The sequence below is a fragment of the Anabrus simplex genome, chromosome 2 (genome assembly GCF_040414725.1).
Source record: "Anabrus simplex isolate iqAnaSimp1 chromosome 2, ASM4041472v1, whole genome shotgun sequence".
Classification (NCBI taxonomy): domain Eukaryota; kingdom Metazoa; phylum Arthropoda; class Insecta; order Orthoptera; family Tettigoniidae; genus Anabrus; species Anabrus simplex.
The window spans coordinates 624,624,630-624,650,483 of NC_090266.1; the positions used below are offsets into that span (position 1 = coordinate 624,624,630).

A 25,854-nucleotide genomic window follows, 5' to 3' on the forward strand; every position below is an offset into this window, starting at 1 on the left:
GCAGTCAATGTGATGCCTCTCCCCCTGTCTGCTGTGAACCAAAATGCGGACATCATTTTCAAACAAACAGAACCTGTATTCATCTGAAAACATTATCTGCTGCCATTCCTGTCTGCAGTAACGGCGTCCCATACTTCATTGCAGTCTAGCATGTCTATGCACATTAGTCAGAGGTAGGCGGAGAAGTGGATGATGCGCCGGTAAGCCAGACCATAATAAACAGCTACAAACTGTCACTCCTGATAGTTTACGATGTGTTACACTGTTCCACTGTCGTGCCAGAGCCGAGGAAGACGCAGATCTGTCCTGCAATGCCATTCGGATGAGGTGTCGATCTACTCGGGGAGGGGGGGTCTGGGTGGTGCGACCAGACCCATCTCATTGTGTTCTATGCCCTTCTGTGAACCATTCTGTACACACCCGTTGCACTGCCAACACACTTTGTCTGACACAAGCAATAATTTCCCAGATGGATGCATCACGTTCTCTCATGCCAATAATGCGCCCTCTTTCAAATGCACTCATTTAACGGTATAGATCTCGCATACGTCTGTGAGGCATACTGCACGTCTGCTCAAGTCACATTGACCCACTACCTTCGGTTTATAGCGACAACGAGAGCTGCAGGCACATTTTACCAGTCGGTGGTGGTGCGCCGAGATATCGATGTGGAACTTGAACCTGAGGGCCGACATGGTTCAAATGCTAATCGTTTCATCAGAACATACTAATGCACATGCCCTGTGAATATGACCTTCCTATCTTTAGTCCTTCAAGGTGTTCTGGTTTTTATGAACATAAGTGTATGTTCTCTAGCCAATTAAATCCGGGGGTGTGTACAGGAATCCAGCCAATCAGTAAAGAGGTCTGGAAGCTTCACCTTACAGCACTATAAAAGCAGGGCACTTTAGGGCCAACTTGTCTGAACTGCTCCAGTGGTTGGGAGTGCAACTTGACACGAGCCCAGGAGGCAGGGGCAAAGCCTGCTTGTACAAGGTCCGGCGACACAAGGTAATGGCAGAATTTACCTAGACATGTGATAGCGCCTGCGGATAGTTTGAGGGGAAGGCTTCAGCTGTTTTTCTTTTAATGTAACTTTGTAAACTGGTGGTTCAAATATAGGTTTTTCAGTTCTATTTTCTAATGGGAAATGTGTACTGTAAGGGAATGAAGAGTGGTGACCCTCTGTCATTTCCCATTCAACCTTGCATTGGGTGACTAACGCTTTCAACCTCCAAATTTTGTAAATCTTGCCTTGCCATTGAATATTTCTCCTTTAGCCACCCTGGTGTAGTATAGGATTAGCCTCTGTATCTTCGGGCCAAAAGCACACTTAGGGTTTTAGAGATTTATATCAGGAGTGCTGGTGTTTCGCCTCCTTGCCTACTATTTATGGCCTGTTATATGCAACCTTTTCCTTTTACCATTAAGGCCACGTAGTAAGGGCAATTATGCCCCTGTTTATTCATTTCAGAGTGTAAATATTTTCTTGTGTTAGTTCCCATTGAGAACAGTGACTAATACAACTGCTGAGCAATGGATAAACCCACATCCGGGCAACTGCTGTGTAATGTAACTGCTAGGAGCAAACCGTGCTCTTGTAAAACATTTATTTGTAACTGCACAGAGCAATAATGCTCCTCCAAACTTGTTAGTTATCTCAAGTTTTGTACCTGATTCTGGACTTCTAAGTCCCAGGCACTGTTAGAGCCGATGAACTCATTCATAATTTGTGCTACTGTTTGTTGTTCATTGACGTTTTCTATCTCTCAATCTTAAACTAGAAAAGAGAAAAGGAAAGAAATAAAATTTCCAAATTTGTTACATTAAAAGTTGCTCTATGTAATTTCTTGTCCAGCCATTCAACCCAGACACTTCCTAATCCTCTGTGAGCCACGAAAAATCTGTAACAGTTTTAATTCTTACAGGAACTCGTCCAAGATGCAATTTAAATTGTACACAACTTTCACAGTGCGCAACAACACAACACGCTACATTACATTTTTCCTTGTTTCCCCCCTCGAAAAGCAGCTTGTGAAAAGAAATGTTGCATGGAGCGATTTCACTACACGAGTTTTATGACTAATTATTATGTCCATGCAACTTTTCTGATCAGCTGTCAAGTATGACTTGGTGAGCAGATTTCTGGTAATGAAGCGCTATCATCAACTTGGTTGGTTTTTTTATTTTCTTCCGCTATTTGTTTTATGTCGCACTGACACAGATAGGTCTTACGGTGATGATGGGACAGGAAAGGTCTAGGAATAGGAAGGAAGTGGCCATGACCTTAATTAAGGTACAGCTCCAGCATTTGCCTGGTGTGAAAATGGGAAACCACGGAAAACCTTTTTCAGGGCTGCCGACAGTGGGGTTCGAACCCACTATCTCCCGGATCCAAGCTCACAGCTGCGCGCTCCTAACCGCACGGCCAACTCGCCCAGTTCAACTTGCTTGTAACTTACTTTATTCCAGTAAAGAAGAGAACAACATTCAAGGACAAAAAGGAAATGTTACGACTTCAAGTCATGAATGTAAGGGAGTTGTTAATAATTTGCTGCAAGAGCTGTATATGGAATTCCAAGTTGCCTATAAATTTGTTCTACGAATGTCAGGAAGTGACTTTGATTTTTTTCTATACTTAATTTCTTTTCAGCAGGTACTGTTGGGTAGGCTCAGAAGTTTGTTTCCTGATATCGAAAGTTCTGTTGCGAAATGCCTGACGACACAATACCCACTGTACAGCTATGTAATGGAGGTTGCCATAACAGCTCTATGCCATAGGATCAACAACCAGACCCACTATGGAATACATCATTTTGTGTTTGTGACTGACCTTGGTCGCAACAGTGTGGACTTGTCTTCTGTGTGTACGAGAATGGACAGTAAAACAGAACATTTTTCAGCATCTTGTGTTATCTTTTACCATGAGGGTAAAACTGCCTCACAAACCAAAATGAAAATTTTTGGTAATGAGCTGCCTATGAAATTGTTCTACTGTTCTCATTTTGCATAGAGAAGATACAATGATGATTCAGGCATGTCAAAAGTGGTTTTTGCAATTTCGATCAGGGAATTTCTCCCAAAAAGACAAACTACACACAGGACAGCCTGTGGTGGCAGACGTGGAAAGAATAAACTTCCAGAAAAATGGCAATGTATTATTGATAACAATGGGGTATACCATGTGAAGTAAAGTTTACAGTGTATTATTCAATTGTCTTGTATATGTCCTTTCTCTGGTGTGCATGACCTTGTGTATCATGTTTTGCTACGTCCACAGAAACTGCTCTGCTGCACCTGCACTGCGGGCAGCGGCTATCACAGGTGTTATTAGTAGTTGAAAGGTAACAAAGTTATGTGACAACACCATATATGTACTTCAATTTTTTACATTCAATGTTTTAAATTTGCTTTATGCTGCACCAACACAGACAGGTCTTATGGCGTGGATGAGATAGGGCAGGGCTAGGACTGGGAAAGAAGAACTGTGGCCTTAATTAAGGTACCTAATATGAAAACAGAAAAACAGAGAAAGCCATCTATAGAGCTGCCAATGGTAATGTTTGAACACACATCTCCTGAATGCAAATCGACGGCTACGTAACCCAAACTGCATAGCCAACTCACTCAGTTTACTTTAAGTACAATGAGGCCATGAAAGATACATCTTCCATTCCCTCTCTGCATAGTAATTATCTTTTCTGCTAATTTCTGATTTTGTTGCTCTTATTTTGTTCTTGTATTTTCATTCTGAACTGGGACCTCAATCTGTTAACCATTTGTTTAATGTCATCTGGTAACATGTTGAGAATTATTTCTTGTTTATTCCCATAGATCACAGTTTATACCTTCTACAAATAATATTTTGAATCAATTAATTTAATCCTTGTCATCTTCGTTGTCTATTTCGTGTTTTGAACCGTTGAACCCTAGATGGTAATGGAAACTTAAGTAAATTCTTTCATTGTACTTAAATAATACATCTTTTATTTTATACACAATAAATAGAAATATACAATACATACCTACTTCAGTGCTGCATTATATGTAGTGTTTCACAATCTCTCAAACATCGATACCAAAGCAGAAATAAGTTGGGCAACAAAAATTACCTGAACTGTTCAAGCCAATTTTCAGATGGCTATTTCTCTTCTGCTGTGTTCACAATGCCACTTCTGAAATCGCGGTAAACTTAGATGTGTAAGCAATGAACTTCGTCGTTAGGCCCATATTGATGGATACGACTTACTTTTCTTACTAAAAGCCTTTATTTAACCACCTAATCAATACTAAATTTTTCACTAAATAGTACTAGTTTCAGCAGATATGAAGGACATCCTCAGCTATGCACAAACAAGACATAGTAACATTCCAGATATGTTGATAAAACAAGTCGAATGGGGTTAAATCCCAGAAAGCTAGGACCATAGATGATCGCAAAAATACATAATACACAGAGTTGTCAAAAGTCACAGGAAGAGGTGTCCCATTAGAAAATGTACTGTCAATGATCACTGAGCATTGTGGCTAGCTGTGGCGTAGCTGAGCATTCTGTAACAGACACCAGTGTCGCAAAGATGGCAACACATAACAAGTTAACTGACTTTAAACGTGGGATGCTCATCGGCGCACAGTGCATGGGTCGTTGCATTGTGGAGATTACACGCGAATTGGGGTTTCCAATGTCAATAGTGTCGAGGGTCGATCTTCAATATCCCAGAGAGAATGTTACCACCCACGCAAATCACCGTACAGGAAGACCACAGGTGTTTAACGAACGGACATCACCTCGCCTCCATAGAACCATACCGGGAGCTCAACGGGCTACTATGAGTCAGATCACCCAGCTGAATGTTGCGAGACAGGAACCCGTTTCTACCAGGACTGCAAGGAGGCAACTGCACCGCATAGGTTTCACCATTGAAATAATAACATTAAGTTATTTATTAGACCACCTAATCAATACAAAATCGTCTTGGATGATTTACATAAATTTGTTAGCTAATAGTGGGACATGTTTCGCCTTCCCTGAAGGCATCATCAGCCATAGTCTTAACCTTAAATTAAAAATAAGAGTCTAAATAACATGTAGTGATGAAATGAATTTTAAAATCTTGAAGAGATTTGAAGTAAAATAACATTAAAAATAACAATGATGGTTTAAAAATACAATGTGATGAGATACAATAGTGGAAGTATTAACAAAATTAACATTAGAAGGCTGCTAAAATAAGTACAATGGATAAAACAACAGATTGTTATACAACAAGTAGTAAGATTGCATAAAAGTAAAGTTGATAGTCATGGCGGTTATAATTAGACGATGGCGAAAAATCTTATATAATCAAAGTAAAGAGGAGAGAATAAAAGTCAAAGTTAGTCGAGAGATCCGAAGTTCATTATGATCTTGAAGATAAAAGACGAAAGTCAGATGCATATGGTGAAGTTGTAGAACACGTTGAGGATATGAAGTTGGTGAATAGAAGTTGAAGAACAGTTTCAAATAGGATCACTATGGACCATCTCAAAATTTGAAGTGATGTTCAAATGTTGTAAATTGTGAGTTTGTAGATATTCTAGTTGAAAAAGCATATACAAGTGGAATCATTTGACGGTGACAAAGATAGCTTGTAATATTATGAGTTAGAAGTATTTGCAACAGTAGACTTCTTGCTACGTTGCTACGTTGCTAGGTTTCACCAGCTGACAACCACCTCGTGTCCCTTTGCTGACACTTCGACACTCAGCTCAACAACGTGCATGGGTCAGTGAACATCGGCAATGGACCATGGAACAGTGGCGGCGTGTGGTATGGTCGAAATAATCCCAGTTCCACTAGTATCGAGCTGATGGGCACGTGAGAGTGTGACATATGCCTCGTTAAGCTATGGATCCTGCATGTCAACAAGGTTGTGTGCAGGCAGGAGGTGGCTCAGTTCTGGTCTGGGCGGTGTTCTCGTGGTCGCAATTAGGCCCCACTGTCCGGGTGCAGGGAGCGCTGACAGGTGCACATTATGTAGACATTCTTTCAGACCATCTAAATCCCTTTCTGGCCATAGAGTGCACTGATGGAGATGCCATGTTTCAACAGGACAATGCGCAATGTCACTGCTCTGTGGTGACACCTTTTCAATAAAATATATCAAGCTAAAGATATTACATCAGTCTTGGGGCTAGTTTCAGCCACTTAGTGGCCATCTTCAGCCAAATAAAAATTAAACAGATTATGTGATAACTAAAACATATGTATACCAGACAAAGATAATGTTGCAGGAATAATTATAACATTAAAATATATACAAAAAACAAAAATTATGATATGATCTTCTTGTCATAATATGATGTCTTTAAGTTAACTCAGGCCCTCAGGAAACGAGGTAAATCTGGAAATGATAGCTAGAATTAGGAATAAATGAACATACAGAAAATAAATTAAAAAGGAGAAAAATTATTAATGAGACTCACCTCTAATGTCTGATGTAGAACAAGCACTGACTTGCTGGAGGAAGCTGGAAGGCCATGTAAACAAAGGGGTGGATAGAGAACAAGCACTGACTCGTTGTAGGAAGCAGGCAATGTAAACAAAGGAGTAGATAAGGAGAGGAGGGGGGTAAAGAAGGAGTGGGGAGGAGAGAAGGGGTGTCTAAGGCAGGGCTGAAGGATGCGGAAAGAAAGACTGCTGCTGAAAGGGGAATTTAAAGAGATTATAAAAGAAAGAATTATTTTTATCTGAGACATGATTACTAAAGATAGTGCAGTTACTAGTGTCACTAGACGCGCAGCCTTCGCCTCAGCAGCATCAACATACTCCGGCACCTAGGCTGTCAGCAGCAAAGTGTGGACTACAAGTGGACTACTCCCTACCACAATCAGAATTTCTTGTACTAAACGTAACATTCAGCCATAGGAAGAACCTTCTCTTGAAGTCCCCTCTTCTACTCTGTCTACAGGAACCATACAAGTCAAGCCCACTTATTTTGATTTTAAACAGCCACAATAACGGGAATTCCAGGAAGGAACAAGTTTTAAGAACATAAATACAAGTGAACCTGAGTGCTCACAAATATTAACTGCCATATACGATCAATGTTACTTTACTCACTAAGACATTTTTATGACTCAACACATGTTATTTTCACTCAAGTGCTCATTTTATATTAATAAGCGTGATTTTTAAAAAATGTTTTAAGCCATTTCTACCTCTTCAATTTAAACACTAATGTTAAGGACAGTATGGCTGATGATGCCTACATTATAGGTAAAACATGCCCCGATATTTTAGCATGTAATTTCGTTTTTGATTTCTAATAAATCAAAAAATAATGTACTGAAATGGTGGACTTCAAAGAGACACTTCTTTCATAAGTTTATATGTAGTTCAATACAGACCCCGGTATGAAGTTTATAACTTGCAAAATTAATGAGGGAACGTGAATTTAAAAATGCGAATAAAAATATTAGGCAAACTGCAGTGAACTTTATTTTCGAACTTAAATTCACACACACACACACACACGCACACGCACGCATGCACGCACGTGCGCGCGCGCGCGCACACACAAAGATTTATCTCCAGCAGTAACGGACTACCTTAATTTCAGGTAGAAAATAAAGTGTACTACAATTTGTTATAGCTGCGACGAGACTCAAACTAACGTCTACAGGGTTCGCAAACAAGTACAGTGACCAGTAGGCCACCACTCCATATGACTGTGATGTAACTCTAAGTATATACGCATTGCACTGGAATCAGGGATTCATCAAATCTTCAAAAATGATTAGATTACGGACCAGACAAGTTTAAGTAAAATTTGTTCGCCTTTTAATGATCTATCACCTCCACTTTTTCTGAAGCGGATCCAGTGTCATGATATATGACCTCATTTTTAATTTTTCTTTTTCTTCTTCCTTCCCAAAACAAAAGCGTACTGACCTAAACCCTTATACACAAATTACTGTTGAGTGTTCCTTCCTCCCAGGTACATTGCAACTCGTTGAAATCGGCTGGCTGCAGGGTTTGGCCTGGCCTCTCCTTGGTAGATATTATGCTTGAGACACTTTTCATGTAATTGTAGGTGACTATGTTCATGAGTGCAAGACAAGAATGTGTAGAATTCTGCAAAGAATTCCTGTTGCCATTGCAGCATGAACAAGGCATTACATTATTTTCGCCGCAATAAAAGAATGCCTGAAAATCATTCAAGAAATATCAATTATCACATTTTCCTGGTTATGTAGGAGCCTTAGATTGAGCCTTAGATTACACTCATATAAGAATAGGCTATATCGAATGTTGTGAAATAACAGTCTGTTCTTTCATTTGATAGGCACACTCGCATACTTTTAAATTGAAACTATAACAACATTTGTCTCGCATTCATCATAATAAACGCTTTTGTTGTCTCTTACTTGACATGTTTACATCTTAGTGGTCACCGCTAACCATAACCTATAATTATGTCAACTGCAGTCCGGCCATGCAACCATGTGTGACAAAATACTATTTCAACACACCACTAGAAGTGCTTGATGTAAAGAAACAAAAGACGCTCACTGCCAAAAATATTCAGAAATCTCACCGAAATGTCTTAATTTGTTTTTAACAATTGTTTTGTAACAAACGTTGGAAATGTGTTTATGAAACAGAGTACTTTTAACCGAAGTGTTAAAAATTAATAAAAATTGTTAGTTAACATTTGTTAAGTAAAATTTAACACAGATTTGAATAAACCGGGCCTGATTGTTGAAACAGATGAAAACATGTTGTCTGTTATATACTGGGTGGTCCACCAGCCCCCTGCAATCCAGTTTTATGCATCCTTTCACATTTACTACAATTCTGAAAGACATCGGTCCCTCTCCCTAAACCGGGTTCATAAATGAGATGTGTGTTTATGGGCTAGAAGACAACAGGAATTGTGAGCGCCACTATTAATTCATTATGGGTACCTCGAATGAACCAGCAAAAGGAGTACAGATACACAGAACACGTACTTTTAAACAGGAGGCGTAGACGCACAGACCGGGAGCATGGTACTGTGTAGGCTGGGAAGTGGGCGCCATAGGTCAAGTGTCACAGTAGCTCACATGGCAAGCAGGTGGGGAGATGTGATAGTCGACAGAGCTCGAGGTAGAAGGTTCGAATTCCACATAATAATTTTTTTCAACAGCCAGTTGCCTGGGATGTGGTAAGGTTTCATACTTGATAGCTTCCAAGGACTGATTTGCTTATTTGACCCTGTAAAAGACCGTATGTATCGTTGCATTGGGTATAGTGCTGGGTTGGACATGGATGGGGAGATGACGGTCTGTGGCCAGTTAGCTATGTCATACATGTTCCAAGATTCGTAGACCACAGGTAGGGCAAAGTATGCCCCATTCGAACAATAACAACATGCGATGGCAGGTAAGTATGTAGCTGTGCAAACTCCCCTCTTTCGAAGCAATTAACAACACAAAGTTTATTCACTGCCTCGAGATGTATTCCAGTGACGAGTATGTGGATATGTTACTTATCTATGGAGAAGCTAGACAGAATGCATACAAGGCACAACGCCTGTACCAAGAACGCTATCTGGATAGACAACAATCCGAGCATGACATTTAGGAGTGTGGAAAGATATAATACCAATATAAATGGTCCGTTATTGGACATTAAATTTTCCAGCTAACTCATTCCTGTTTGCCAGCGATTTTGCCTCCGTGTGCTAAGTTGGGCTCATCAGTTGGTACATAGCACACCCACCAAGACGTATGGCTAGTGCATACCAAGAAGGCCACTGTGTAGGCTACTTGGAGCCACCAGCAGTGCCAATGCACTATGAGAGACTTTCTCTCATTACTAAAAATTGATGCATGCTTGGCCATCAGATGATATAGATGTTGATTCCCATAGGGAACCTGAAATATTTGGCCCGAATAAGTCCCGGCAAATAGGAATGAGTTAGCTGGAAAATTTATAATGTCCAACAACGGACCATTTATACATATATACATACATACATTATCATTATGCCTTTCAGTGTTCAGTCTGCAAGCCTCTGTGAATTTACTAAACGTCGCCACAATCCTCGATTTTCAACTAGTGTTGTGGCCTCATTTAGTTCTATACCTCTTATCTTTAAATCGTTAGAAGCCGAGTCTAACCATCGTCGTCTTGGTCTACGTCTACTTCTCTTACCCTCCATAGCAGAGTCCATTATTCTCCTAGGTAACCTATCCTCCTCCATTCGCCTCACATGACCCCACCACCGAAGCCGGTTTATGCGTACAGCTTCATCCATAGAGTTCATTCCTAAATTAGCCTTTATCTCCTCATTCCGAGTACCATCCTGCCATTGTTACCACCTGTTTGTACCAGCAATCATTCTTGCTACTTTCATGTCTGTTACTTCTAACTTATGAATAAGATATCCTGAGTCCACCCAGCTTTCGCTCCCGTAAAGCAAAGTTGGTCTAGAAACAGACCGATGTAACGATAGTTTCGTCTGGGAGCTGACTTCCTTCTTACAGAATACTGTTGATCGCAACTGCGAGGCTCACTGCATTAGCTTTACGACACCTTGATTCAATCTCACTTACGATATTACCATCCTGGGAGAACACACAACCTAAATACTTGAAATTATCGACCAGCTCTAGCTTTGTATCACCAATCTGACATTCAATTCTGTTGAATTTCTTACCTACGGACATCAATTTAGTTTTCGAGAGGCTAATTTTCATACCATACTCATTGCACCTATTTTCAAGTTCCAAGATATTACACTGCAGGCTTTCGGCACAATCTGCCATTAAGACCAAGTCGTCAGCATAGGCCAGACTGCTTATTACATTTCCACCTAACTGAATCCCTCCCTGCCATTTTATACCTTTCAGCAGATGATCCATGTAAACTATGAACAACAAAGGTGAAAGATTACAGCCTTGTCTAACCCCTGTAAGTAGCCTGAACCAAGAACTCTTTCTACCATCAATTCTCGCTGAAGCCCAATTGTCAACATAAATACCTTTGATTGATTTTAATAATCTACCTTTAATTCCATAGTCCCCCAGTATAGTGAACATCATCTCCCTCGGTACCCTGTCGTATGCTTTCTCTAGATCTACGAAACATAAACACAACTGCCTGGGAGTTCCTCTCGTAGCATTTTTCAATTACCTGGCGCATACTGAAAATCTGATCCTGACAGCCTTTCTGTGGTCTGAAACCACACTGGGTTTCATCCAACTTCCTCTCAACGACTGATCGCACCCTCCCTTCCAAGATGCCAGTGAATACTTTGCCTGGTATACTAATCAATGAGATACCTCGATAGTTGTTGCAATCCTTCCTGTTCCCTTGCTTATAGATAGGTGCAATTACTGCTTTTGTCCAATCTGAAGGTACCTTACCAACACTCCATGCTAATTTTACTACTCTATGAAGCCATTTCATCCCTGCCTTCCCACTATACTTCACCATTTCAGGTCTAATTTCATCTATTCCTGCTGCTTTATGACAATGGAGTTTATTGACCATCCTTTCCACTTCCTCTAGCATAATTTCACAAACATCATTTTCCTCCTCCTCATGAGCTTGGCTGTTCACACCACAAGGATGATTTCCTTTTACATTGAGAAGATGTTCAAAATATTCCCTCCACCTCTCCAGTGATTCCCTGGGATCTATTACGAGTTCACCTGAATTACTCAAAACACTGTTCATTTCCTTTTTCCCTCCCTTCCTAAGATTCTTTATTACTGTCCAGAAAGGTTTCCCTGCTGCTTGACCTAGCCTTTCCAGGTTCTTACCAAAATCTTCCCATGACTTCTTTTTGGATTCAACAACTATTTGTTTCGCTTTGTTTCTTTTATCTACGTACAAATCCCTGTCTGCCTCGGCCCTTGTTTAGAGCCATTTCTGATAAGCCTTCTTTTTACGTTTACAAGCTGCTCTCACTTCATCATTCCACCAAGATGTTTGCCTTTTCCCATCTTTACACACAGTTGTTCCTAGGCATTCCCTTGCTGTTTCTACTACAGCATTCCTGTATGCCACCCATTCACTTTCTATATCCTGAACCTCCTTACTGTCTACTGTTTGAAACTTCTCACTAATCATATCCATGTACTTCTGTCTAATTTCCTCGTCCTGGAGATTTTCTACCCTTATTCGTTTGCAGACAGATTTCACTTTCTCTACCCTAGGCCTAGAGATACTTAGTTCACTACAGATCAGATAGTGGTCTGTATCATCGAAAAATCCACGGAAAACTCGTACATTCCTAACAGATTTCCTGAATTCGAAGTCTGTTAAGATATAGTCTGTTATGGATCTGGTACCCCTAGCCTCCCATGTGTAGCGGTGAATAGCCTTATGCTTGAAGAATGTATTCGTAACAGCTAAACCCATACTAGCACAGAAGTCCAGCAAACGCTTTCCATTCCCATTAGCTTCCATATCTTCCCCACATTTACCAATCACCCTTTCGTATCCTTCAGTTCTATTCCCAACTCTCGCATTGAAATCGCCCATTAGCACTATTCTATCCTTGCTGTTGACCCTGACCACGATGTCACTCAATGCTTCATAAAACTTGTCCACTTCATCCTCATCTGCACCCTCACATGGTGAATACACGGACACAATTCTAGTCCTAATTCCTCCAACTAACAAATCTACCCACATCATTCGCTCATTTACATGCCTAACAGAAACTATGTTGCATGCAATGGTATTCCTGATAAAGAGCCCTACCCCAGACTCTGCCCTTCCCTTTCTAACACCCGTCAAGTACACTTTATAATCTCCTATCTCTTCCTCGTTATCTCCCCTTACCCGAATATCACTTACTCCTAGCACATCCAAATGCATCCTCTTTGCTGACTCAGCCAGTTCTACTTTCTTTCTTCCATAAGCCCCATTAATATTGATAGCTCCCCATCGAATTCCATTTCGTTCGCCAAGTTGTTTCCAAGGAGTCCCTCGCTTGTCAAATGGGAGTGGGACTCCGATACTCCCATAGGTCCGAGGCTTGCTTAAAGTGTTCTGAGCTCGGTAAATTCATGAAGCAGGATGCTACCCTACTTACACATAGTCCAAGTGAGGATCTCTCCTCTAACGGGTTATGGACCACCGGTGGATTGTATAGTCCTAGCCGCCTGAGCACAAGGAGGGCCACGACTCAGAATATGTCCGAGATGCCCACTCCCATTCCATAGCAACTGGTATCCCGACTCTCAGGACCACTTACTAGGCCACTCAGCCGTTGCCCATGGTTCACGAACTAGGACGTGATTACAGTAATCCACAAACATGAACCATGACCATTTATATTGGTATTATAAATTTACTCATTCGGGGCAAATAATTCAGGTTCCCTATGGGAATCAATATCTATATCATGTGGAAAGATGCCTGCGGGATATTGCATCCCTGGGAAGGACACGGCCTATTGGAGATCATCCTGTGACGTCTGCTGACAATGAAGAAGTCATGTTTGATGCTAGCTGGCATAACCCTCATACTAGCACACGGGCCATTGCACAGGAGACGAACATCAGCCGAGCGTCTGTTATGCAGATATTGCATCCCCACCAGTTTCACCTGTACCATCTGAACTTATACCAGGAGCTCCAAGGTCATGATTTCGATGCCCAGCTGGCATTCTATCAATGGATCCTACAGCATGTGGACACTGATCCTGCTTTTCTAGCGACTCTCTTATTTACGAACGAAGCACGATTCCACAATAATGCAACTGTTAATCACCTTAATATGCATTACTGGAATTTGGATAATCCCCATTGGGTACAACAAACAGCTTTTCAGGTACAGTGGGGCATGAATGTATGGTTGAGGGCCATCTGACCAGCCAACGCTATCTGCGGTTCCTCCAAGATGAACTACCACCATTTTTGGAAAATATGCCACTCCTTGACCACTGCAGGATGTGGTTTCGACATGACGGAGCTCCACCGCACGAGCGGAAGTCATCTGGAACCATCTTCATGCAACGTATCCTGATAAATGGATAGGAACGGGAGGACCTGTCCTCTGGCTCGCCAGATCGCTCGATCCTACATCCCTGGATTTTTTTTCTGTGGGTCCATGTAAAACAACTGGTGTATGCACAGGAGCCGGCCAGTCCTTGTCACCTTAGACAGCTTATCACCGAGGTATGCCGATCCGTTCAGCCAGCGATGTTGCAACGGGCTAGACGGTCCTTACAACATCGCGCCCAGCTCTGTACCAAACACCGAGGTCGTCAGTTCGAGCAGGTGTTGGATTAAACGACGTGGAGAACTGAAATCCTGTCACATGTTTCCTAGCCTCTATCAACCCAGCTCCATACCAACGGGCCTTTTCAGGGCCACATAAACAAATCAGTCTGAAAAATACCAGTATTAACCCATTAGTGCCATGCGTTGCCATATGGCAATGATCTTTGCACCTTTTTCTTTTAGTACTGTTGGCAACAAGAAAGAATTTGGAAGACTGTAGTGTCATCCAACAGTTAGAGAAGTGTCTGTAGAATCAAGTAATCACATTTATTTAATTTTAAAATCTACTGTTGTGACACAAGGAGTGATGGACTGTTGGTTATTTTCAAATTCCTACGAAATGGCTGCCAGCTTCACATAAGAAGGATATAAAATTTATAAATGAAGTTGTTTCATTAAATTATGTTTAAAATAGTGTTGTGCACACTTAATTATATAAGTTGTAAGCATTTGAAATAGTACGGACGCACAATGCCGTTGTAGTGCTTGTTGAATCATTTGCATTGCCATATGGCAACGCTAGGCATTTATACTCAGTGAAATTTCTGCAGATGTTGGATCATGTTACTTTATCCTAATTCATACATCTTCCTTGCAGGAAGGGAAATCCCTTTCAGAAACACTGGATATGCTACTGACAAGGTCTCAATGGTGATATTTTAGTGGAACCACCCAATGTAAATGCAGTTCAGACGAGGGCTCCTGGAGATGAAGATTATAGCGGACTTATTGATAATCTCAGCTCTTGACCGTTAAGTGCCAGTGCTGAAATATTCTTCTTCTTCTTCTTTAGTGTTTGTCCCACCTGGTAGCAGGGTCTGCTGTGTGGATTCGTTATCTCCATTTAATTTGGTCACGGGCCATGTCAGGATGTAGTCTTACAGCTTTCAGGGTGTTGTGCACTGTATCGATCCATCACTGTCTTGGTCGTCCCTTGGGCCTCTTTCTAGCAACTTCCAATGTATACGCTGACTTTGCCAGTGTATTGTCTTCTGCATGCAACATGTGTCCAAACCAGCATAGATGGTTTTCCTGCATTTTCTTCTGGATCGGTGCAATGCCAAAGTGTTTCCTAATATTGTCGTTTGAAATATGATCCAGTCTAGTGATGCCAGCTGTCCACCTAAGCATCTTTGTCTCCATGACGCTTAGTCGACGTTCTACCTCCTTCGTAGCAGGCCAACACTCAGTGCCATAGAGAGCGAAGGGGCGGATAACAGTCCGGTAGATCTTAGATTTCAGATGGTCTTTCATCCGACGGTCACAAGTGACGCCCGTTGTCATTCGCCACTTCAGCCAGGCTGCGTGTATCCTTGTGTTGACCTCATTTTTGACCTCATCAGTAAGTCTGCCATCGTTAGAGAGTGTGGAGCCAAGATATTTAAATTTCTCTACTCATGGTAGATTTTCACCATCAACGTGGATGGTTCCAACTTCTCGAGGATCTAATGTCATGTACTCTGTCTTCTTTTTGTTGAGGCGCAGGCCGTATTGCGCTAGTCAGTTGTTCCACTCTTCTGTTTGGCACTGGAGATCAGACTTATTCTCAGCAGCCAACATGACATGATCAGCATTGAGAAGTGTACATGTTATTGGCTTGTGCAGGTCTGATGTAACAGTGTCCATCACAAGAATGAACAGCAGTGGTGATAAGGCAGAGCCTTGATGTACTCCTGCAGTGATGCGGATATCATTAGACACTCCTGCGACAGCTTGAACATAACTCCTTGGTTCTACGTAGAGCATCTGTACCCACTTAACAAGGTGCTCTGGAATGCTATGTTCTTGTAGCGCTAACCAGATTAGGTCATGTGGCACCCGATCAAAAGCCTTCTCAAGATCAAGAAAAGCGAGATGAACAGGCTTATGTTTTTCATGGTGTTTCTCAACTAACAGCCGTGCAGCGTGGATTGCATCTGTCGTGCCACAATTTTTCACGAATCCAGCTTGGTTCATTGTAAGTTTGGCTCTATCCGGCGAATCCTTTTGTCGAGAATATGTTTGAAGATCTTTACTGCGTGGCTCAGAAGTCTGATCGGACGGTAATTAGAACAATCGGCAGGACTTCCCTTCTTCCTGAAAATTGGTAGGATAATGCTCTGTCGCCAATCTGATGGTATTTGACCTTCTTTGATGATCTGATTGAAAAGCTGTGTTAGCTATATTGTTGCATCCCACCGTTCAGAGCACCAGAACTCTGCCGGAAGATCATCGGGGCCAGTGGCTTTCCCTGGTTTCATCTCCTTCAGAACAGCCTGAAGTTCCGTGACGTCAATTTCCTTCACTGGGCCTTCAATAGCGGAGGTGGTTGGGATTGGTGGGTGGGGAAATTCTTCGGTTGAAAGTTTCTCAAAATAGCTCTGCCAGCGTTCTCACGCTTTCTTCCAGTCGACTAGCAGGTCACCTTTATCGTCATTGATGCCGTAAAAACGTTGGATATCTTATGTTTTGTGGTGCCTCGATTTGAGTAGCCGGTTAATGTGCCGCTCGCCTTCGTGCGTGTCAAGTTTTGCATGTAGGTCTGCATATCAGTTTGCTTTTTGTTACAGCAATGACCTTCTTCGCCTCACTACGGGGTGATTTGTAGGCATTCCAACGAGATGGTGTTTTATCTGGAAAAAACTCATGGTACAACTGTTTCTTCTTCCGCACTGCATCTTTAACATCATCATTCCAAAGCCACGTGTCTTTGTCAATCCTACGTCATCCTGGTTTAGTGGTTCCAAGAATAGAGCATGTAGCTTCATGAACGGCGTCTTTCAGTTTCGTCCAGTTCTCTCCAACCGTGGTGATTGGTGGCACTGTAATTTTTGTAACAATGTTGGCCTCCTTCTCCTTGTAGCGCCATCATTTGATTCTTTTAGGCCCATTTCTGGGTAAGTATTCGGCTCGTGACGCCATATGGCAACATCAACATTGTGATGAAATGAAGCTTGTAAATAATGAAAGAATTAGAATTATTTACTATGGTGAAGGTGTGTTACTAGAGGACGAAGTGCCTTTTGTGTCTACTGATGCAAGATCTGTTTCAATACATGAAGCTGCAAATGAGCGGATAACTGGTAGAGAAAATAATAAATCAAATTACAAACCAAGATAGACCAAAGGGGTTAGATATAGGGTGGCTGCTGACATTTCCTGAGCCTAATTACAGCACGTACAAATCCATAAATATTGTTGACATTTTTGAATTGTTTGTGGATAACCAGCTGATTGAACATTCAGTTCAAGAGGCCAGAAAGTATACAGTGTTTTAAAATTGTACAGTCCCACAAATAACTTATGATGAAATTTGTTGCTCTATCACCATATTTGTCATTTCTGGATACAATAAGTTACCCTCCAAGTGCTCTTATTGGGACACACAGGATGATACGAAGATAGGAAAAGATTGTCATTCTCTATCTCAGTGCCTAATGCGCAAGTATTGAGGGAAGGTTTTTATCTGCCTCAAAAAATGCTGACTATTGTAGTTACTCTTTAGTGTATAACTGCATCTGAAGTTCTTTGGTTCTCCATTTTCCTATTCTTGATTTTATTCTGTTGTTGCAGTGAGAGTTTTGTTTTGACAGGAAAAAAAACTACATATGTGCCTCTCTGTACTGCAAACAAATAGATTTTCCTTTATTCAATAATTCTATTTTTTTTTTTAGCTGTGATGTGAATAACAAGTAATATTCCATATTCTTACAATAAATAATGCTGAGATTTTTCAAGTTTTTAAAATATTTTATTTGTTGTGCCCAACTGGAGCATGTTTGAACTTATTTTGCACAATGTTTCTTCTTCTTTTCTTCCCAATATCTCTTCATTTTTTCATTGTGTTCCTTTCTGCGTGTTTCTGTCCAGCCTGTATTTTTTTCTTGTTGGTTTCTCTGCAAATTTATGTTTGTTTACTAAGCTTCTAAATTTCATTCTATCTTGAATGGTTTCATCCTCAATACCCATTCCTTGTAGATCTTCATGAATTTCTCCTAACCAATTGTTGCGGATTTTCAGGATTAGAGCTTGATTTAAAATTTTCTTTGTCAGCCTGTTGTTATCCATTCTGTGTAGGTGTCTATAGAATTTTAGTCGTATCTTTCTGATGGTATCTGTGATTATTTCTGTGAATTGATAAATTCCGTGTGGTTCCTTTTTCATCCAAATTCCATTTTTGAACTTTGGTTCTAGGATTTTTCTGAGAATTTTCCTCTCTTGTTTCTCAATGCTTTTCATTTGTGACCTGCCGCCAATGATCAGTGTTTCAGATGCATAAAGTGCCTCTGGTTTGATGACTGTATTGTAGTGTCGTAATTTTGCATTTTTTGATATACATATTTTGTTGTATCTGTTCCATGTGATTTTGTAAGCCCTTTACAGTTTAGCAGTTCTTTCTTTGTTAGCTTCCTGATTTAACCCTGCTGGCTGAATAATTTCACCTAGATACTTGAATTTTTCTACGTGGGAAATTATTCCACATTTGGTGATTAATGGTTGATTGTCGAATCTTGATTTAGTTCCTTCCATAAACTGCGTCTTTTCAAATGAAATTTGAAGTCCGGTTTTTGAGGCTATTTCACGCAATTTTTCTATGGAGTGGATTGCTTCTCGTCTGTTGTTCGAAAGGATCGCAAGGTCATCTACAAAAGCTAAGCAATCAAGGTGAATTTTGTCTTTAAGAAGTTTGCCAATATTTATACCTTTAGTTTCTTTTCTCCATTCACGAATCACTTTTTCCAAAACTAAATTGAATAGTAGTGGGGATAGTCCATCTCTCTGTCAGACACCAGTTCTGATTTCGAACGGTTCAGAAATTTCTACCAAGAACTTAACTTTTGATGCTGTGTTGGTCAGAGTTTGTTTAATCATAATTCATTTTTGATCAGATTTTTGATATGCTCTATTGGTGGAAAAATATCTAATTCCCTCCATGGGAACTTAGAATTTCCATTCAGTGGTATGTTCCGAGCTGTCAGCGGAGAGATGGCGTGGAATGACATTAGTAGATGAATAAGTTTGAGTGGCGTTTATGAAAGTAGGAAAGGTCACAATATGAAGATAAAGTTGGAATTCAAGAGGACAAACTGGGGCAAATATTCTTTTATAGGAAGGGGAGTTAGGGATTGGAATAACTTACCAAGGGAGATGTTCAATAAATTTCTAATTTCTTTGAAATCATTTAGGAAAAGGCTAGGAAAACAACAGATAGGGAATCTGCCACCTGGGTGACTGCCCTAAATGCAGATCAGTATTGACTGACTGATTGACTGACTGATTGATTGATTGATTGATTGATTGATTGATTGATTGATTGATTGATTGATTGATTGATTGATTGATTGATATTCCCTTTTCCACCACACCATAGCCAGCTACTACTGTCACAACACTAATAGCAACATAAGGTGCACCACTGGAACCTCGAGGGGTACGCTTCTTTTTCCAGTTTTCTATTCTCTACCTCATAAATTTATTATGATCCATCTAAAGTCTTTTGTAGATATCCCCCACTATCGCCCTTACAGACGGGTGTGACTTAATTTTCTTAAACAACGGGATATCCCTCAGCTAATATAATAGCATTTTTAACTTAAAGAAGATCAATCCACCTTTTCAAGCATATAAAACAGACATGTTTTCATGTATTTCAACAATCAGAATAGTAACCTATTCAAGTTCAACATTGTGATTTTCTAACAAAAACATTTTAACATTCATGACAAATGTATAAAAAAGCAGTGCAGTTCCTAATATGCATGTTCTCTCAACTCACTCTTTTAGAGTACCAACAGACAATTGTATTAATGTCACCTTTTATCCGATTAAGTGTTAAGTTTTGGATACAGACTATACGGAATATATTTTAAAAACTGTTTATAAGTTACATGTGTGTGTTTTTATGATCATTTATAGTCCCTAACTTATTGGGATCCAACTCCATAAGACTGTCATTTTATCTGAACAAGTGTTAAGTATTAGATACATACTGTAATGAACATTTTGAATGTGCACACATATTATGTATTTTTGCAATCATCTATGGTCCTAGCTTCTTGAGATTTAACCCCCCATTCGACTTGTTTTATTAAGATTGTTGGAATGTTGCTATGTCCTTATCTAACAATGTCTCGTTATGAATAGCTGAGGATGGTCATGATATCGGCCAAAACTTTGTTTGTTTGTTTTTAGTTTTTTTTGCTATTGGCTTTACGTCGCACCGACACAGATAGGCCTTATGGCGATGATGGGACAGGAAAGGGCTAGGACTGGGAAGGAAGCGGCCGTGGCCTTAATTAAGGTACAGCCCCAGCATTTGCCTGGTGTGAAAATGGGAAACCACGGAAAACCATCTTCAGGGCTGCCGACAGTGGGGTTTGAACCCACTATCTCCCGAATACTGGATACTGGCCGCAATTAAGCGACTGCAGCTATCGAGCTCGGTAGACGGCCAAAACTGAAAAACTGTGTATTGATTACGTGGTTAAATAAAGGCTTTTAGCAGAAAAAGTAAAACTTAGAAATTGCACTAGAATCAATTGGCACAAGCAATTTACAGTGTTTCATCATAGATGAGTATCTTTTCTATATCCTTACATCGATATTGGTATGATTACTGCATATATCCAATAAGAGAGTACTTAACGCATATCCAATGTAAATTACTGTGAGGCAATTTCATCACTGCCTTACCACAATAACACAATACACTGCTTTTCACTCAACTAAATGGCACTTATATAATGAAGGCTCCATCTACTTTATCAGTTTCAATCATTCCATTTATCTATAGTTAAGATGATAGTTGCCTAGTTGTACTTCCTCTTAAAACAATTGTCACCACTGCCACTTCCTGATTAGCTAAGCCAGAGTAATATGATATCTACAAGGTACTTCTCCTTTCCATTTGAAACTGTGGGTCACAATGGCTGACACCCCAAAAAGAAAGCAACATCATTATCAAAATTTCCACTATTTTGTGCAAGTAATCATAAATGCTCATATATGCTTAACTTTGGAGGTCTCAAGTAAAACGTCTATCTAATCTCGTAAGTAAGAAACTTCATATTTGATCCATACTGACACAGTATTCAGGAGAATAGAAGAGCAATTACCCACCTGTCAAAACAAAATTAAATGAAATAACTAAAAATTACACCATTTCATACGTATGGTGTCATTTTTACTTATTCCATGTCCTTATCTAACAATGTTTTGTTGTGAATAGCTGAGGATGGTGGTCATATCAGCCGAAACTAGTACTATTCAATGAAAAATTGTGTACTGATTATGTTTTGTCTCCATATGTATGGTATCACTTTTAGTTATTCCATTTAATTTTGTATTGAAAGGTGGAGGCTTCACCACTCGCAGTAAGAAAAAAAAATACCCAATAAAGATTAGTTATAACAGTGATACTATACTTTCTTGGTAAAAATGTAGTAACATTACATATATAACTAGTGTTAGGAAAATATTCAACAGCCCATACCCGTCCAAAGGCCTGTACATCCTCATCTAAAACGAATTTCTCAGGGTAGACATTCTTCAGATACCATTTAAAGCTCTTGCATTTTAAATTCTTGCGAAGTTCCAGTCTTTGAGTCAAATCACCTATGTTGACTTTCTGTAACAAATATATGCATTTATGATCATTTACTGAAAAGATGAATTAACAGACAATATTTTAAAATACTCAATGATATACATATTAAGAAAGAATTGCTTCAAAATTAAACAAATCCACTTTCTGTAAATACTGCACCTAGTCACAGTTGATTCCGAAAATTATATTTTAAGTATTGGCATACAGGTAAAACTGTAAAACTCCAAGTTTTCCTACTTCCAGACAAGCCCAAAAGGAAAAAAGAAAATATATATATTGTTTCCATCAATAAGTTTCATAAAGGACAACCTATGTACTCTGTTACAAAAAATGTATCAATTACTGTACTTGTAAAGCATCCTCATTCAGTTACAGGATTTGAATGATATGACAGGAGTAGGTGACAATACCCTACTAAAGATTGTTTCCACTTTAGACTTCAGTATGCAAATTAATGGGCATCTAGTCTCTCTTTCCAACACACACATAGCACTGTCTTTGTCTTTTCATGCTCTGTTGCCAAATATTCATAAATACTGAATACTGAAATATAGGTGAATAATAATATATCATAGTCACAATCATCATTCTCCTTTACCCTTATCCAGCTTCTGCAAGGTCAGGGCATTTATTCCTCTTTCATCATTTTATTCCAGTGCAGGTTTCTTCTTCTTGCACTTCTCTTTATCAAATTGAGCCACCTTATTCTCTCTCTCTCTAACTTCATCTTAGTCTTCTGTTTTGGTAATTTTTCCTCCTCCATCCTCTTTACATATCCAAACCATCTTAGTTTACTCCTATCAACTTTCTCATTAAGGGTTTTCATTCCAACCTCCTTTCTTACAACTTCATTTCTCAGTCTGTTTTATCTTGTCTTTCCTATCATACTTCTTAGGTATTTCATTTCACTGGCTTGAATTCTACTCTCCTCCCTGCTTGCCATTGTCAAGGTCTCAGCCGGATAGGTCAGTGTGGGTGCATAATACATTTTGCACATTGTCTCTCTACACTTCCGTGATATTTCCTTATTCCAGACAAGGTTTCTTACACTCTGGTAGAATTCGTTGCCGTGTCGCACCCTCTTGCTAATCTCCATGTCCAGCCTTGTATTCTGCATTAATTCACTTCCTAGGTATTTGAAAATGTCAACAATTCCAAGGCTTTGACCACCAATTTTCACAATGCCTTTCCCTTGTCTTCCTCCTCTTGATATCAACCATGGTCTTGCTTTTCTCTGTACTGATTTTCATATGATACTTTTCAATTTTCTTGTTCAGTGCATCACGTATTCTTGTACATCTTTGCTGTTTGTTCCCCAGACCACAATATCATCTGCAAACTGTAATAACATCTCCCTATTCCCATATGCATCCCTTGTCTCCTGTACAATTTTGCCCATAACCATTAGAAAGAAAAGAGGCAACAGCACACACCAATGTTTTAGACCAGTTTCACTTCTAAACTCCAAATGGAGTCTGTCTGCTGCTGACACAGTTTTGTATTGCTTGCACCATTTCTACAGTTTGTGTACCCAGTTTATTTTTGACAATGGTTTCTCACACCTTCTCCCTGGGAACACTATCATATGCTTAAACGTCAGGTCAGGATCATCCTGCTACTGTATGTGACGGTAAATGGTACTACCTGCGACTGTCTGACCGATGGTCAAGAGGCCATTATCAAACTTGATATCCAAAAGGGGAACCAACGGCTATAGGCAGAGGAGCCCTCCCTTTGGAGGCCAGATGAAGCTGTTGTGTAACAAGTCACACATAAATTCACCAGAATGTAGAACAAGGACAGCGGTTTAGATGGCTGAAGAGGACCCCAGTCCCAACGGCTGATAAAATGGAAGAACTTTTTCATGTCAGCAAAAGCGGTTGCAAAAGACGTCTGTATTCCTGAAGAGCGGCCACAAGTTAACCTGCCAGTAGGTATAAATGTCCCTGGGAGTGGTGACCCACTGTAATAATAGCTGATATATGATATGGTACTTCAGAATAATATATCATGGTACACTTCTGACGAGTTCATTTTTAAGCCTCAAAGAATGTTTAAAGGGGTGACAAACATTAAAATAAGAAAATTGTGCATGTATTTTTGTTTTTATATCTTAATATATATTATGCCATAACTACCTAAATAGCTGTCATATCCAGTTGAAACTTTTGTGGTAACTAATACAAAGTATGTGGACACTACTAGAGAACTGTGGTTGCTCAGGTCTGTATGGTTTAATAAATAAAACAAAATTTCGTACCCTAAATGCATTTTTTTAATAAATCTACACTCCAAAGTCACTCTGCTACAAATTTTTGTGTTTTTATGTAAGATGGGGATGAAAACATGAAAAATATAAAGGAAGAGTTGGATTTACTTTTAGGAGAAACCCTATCATAGTGGCTTTAGTGATCTCTTGTTTAGCCCTGAATTAGTATGGGCACTCGCAGCTTAGAAAAGACCGTTCATTAAATATTGCTCTCATATCAGTAGGAATTTGTTTATGCCTGTAGATGTCCCTGAGTTGCTAGAAATGTATACAGGAGATAAGATACTTCTTTGTTAAACACAACAGGTGAAAAGGTTTAGGGATTTGGGAAAGTCAATTTTCTATTCAGATGAGCCACGGGTAGCCTAAACCTCTGGCTAACTGGTTAGAATGCTGGACTTTCATTGAAGGGGTCCTGGGTTTGATTTCCAATCAACTAGGGGATTTTAAATCTTCATTGGTTAATTCCTCTGTTTCGGGGACTGGGTGTTTGTGCCATCATCGACATTAGATTTCATCTAAGGTAGGGCCTCATCTTCACAGATACACGGGTCACTCATGGGCATCAATTTGAAAGACTTGCACCCCAGTAAAGAATGGAAGGACACAGCCATTAGAAGTGCTCAACAGGCAATCAAATGGAACTGTGGTCCGTTTATGTACTGGTTTTAAGTACTGTGTATTGCATTATATTGCTTCAGAGTACGAATAATTTAGCGACACCATGTTCCCACATGGGATTCCTGGTGATCTTTCGGGTGACAATACTGAACTCTCAAGAACATTACAGAGGAAGAATTCAATTTAATTTGTTATGAAACAGACTGTTTGAAATTGGATAATTTGATTGGTCCTCAACCAGGATTGCAGACGCAAGGGTTACCACGTTGTGTCAGCAAGCTTGTCTGCTCATGTGGGACTTCTACAATGGGCTTCGGTTGAATCAGATGTGTTGTCCCGGTGGGTTCTGGCTCCACTGGGTGGGGGAGCATTCCATTTCCATAGGTAAGAGTTACAAAATTTGGATTTTATGTTCTAATTTAAAATTTTGTGAATGAAGTTTATAGGTTTATTCCAGGCTATGTTTCTTGATCTTTTGATTTTCTATTTAACATGTAATATTTCACTAAACCAGATACACACAATGGTAAGCCAATGCATGTTGGTATGGCCTAATAAACTTTCTAAGAAGAATGGTAGTAGTTCTAATTTTGTAAATATGTAAACTCACCTTCAGTTTTCTAGTGTTTAATATTCTTTGTGATGTAAATAGTTTGAAGTATTTTTGTTTTTATTTTTGTGTGTATTAACTGAGCCTTTGTGAATTTTAAGCAAACAATTTTTTAACAATTTTTTTCAAAGCTACAACAGATGCTATGTGTGAACACACACCCCAGTTTCTTGACATTATCTAATAGTGTTCTGTTTAGGTTTAATAAATGTGAGTTATCATAAATCTTGACTACCTTGCACAACACATTAGGCTACAAGTTTATTTCCCCACAGCCCCAGCCTGTTTTCTTCAACATCCTTGATTTTGTTTTTGGTAGCAGTTTCTTATGTCTTTTGCTATATACAGTAGGTATGTAATTTTTTTTTTTTTTTTTTTTTTTTTTACGTCAGCACCCCTGTAGGGTGGTACATTTGCTAGCAAGAACATGGTTTGTAAATCAATATTCTGAGTGAAGTAGTCAGATTTACCTAAATTATAATGTAATTCTGGTATGTATACATG

General features: G+C 39.7%; 1 protein-coding gene across 1 annotated transcript in view; it reads right to left on the reverse strand.

Moving 5' to 3' along the window:
- Pgant1 (Polypeptide N-Acetylgalactosaminyltransferase 1) overlaps positions 1-25,854 on the reverse strand; it is a 245,305-nt gene that overhangs the window by 8,911 nt on the left and 210,540 nt on the right. Inside the window, exon 7 of the mRNA XM_067139267.2 lies at positions 21,737-21,871. Within this exon, the coding sequence (XP_066995368.2) occupies positions 21,737-21,871 (135 nt within the window). The remainder of the gene's footprint in view (positions 1-21,736; positions 21,872-25,854) is intronic.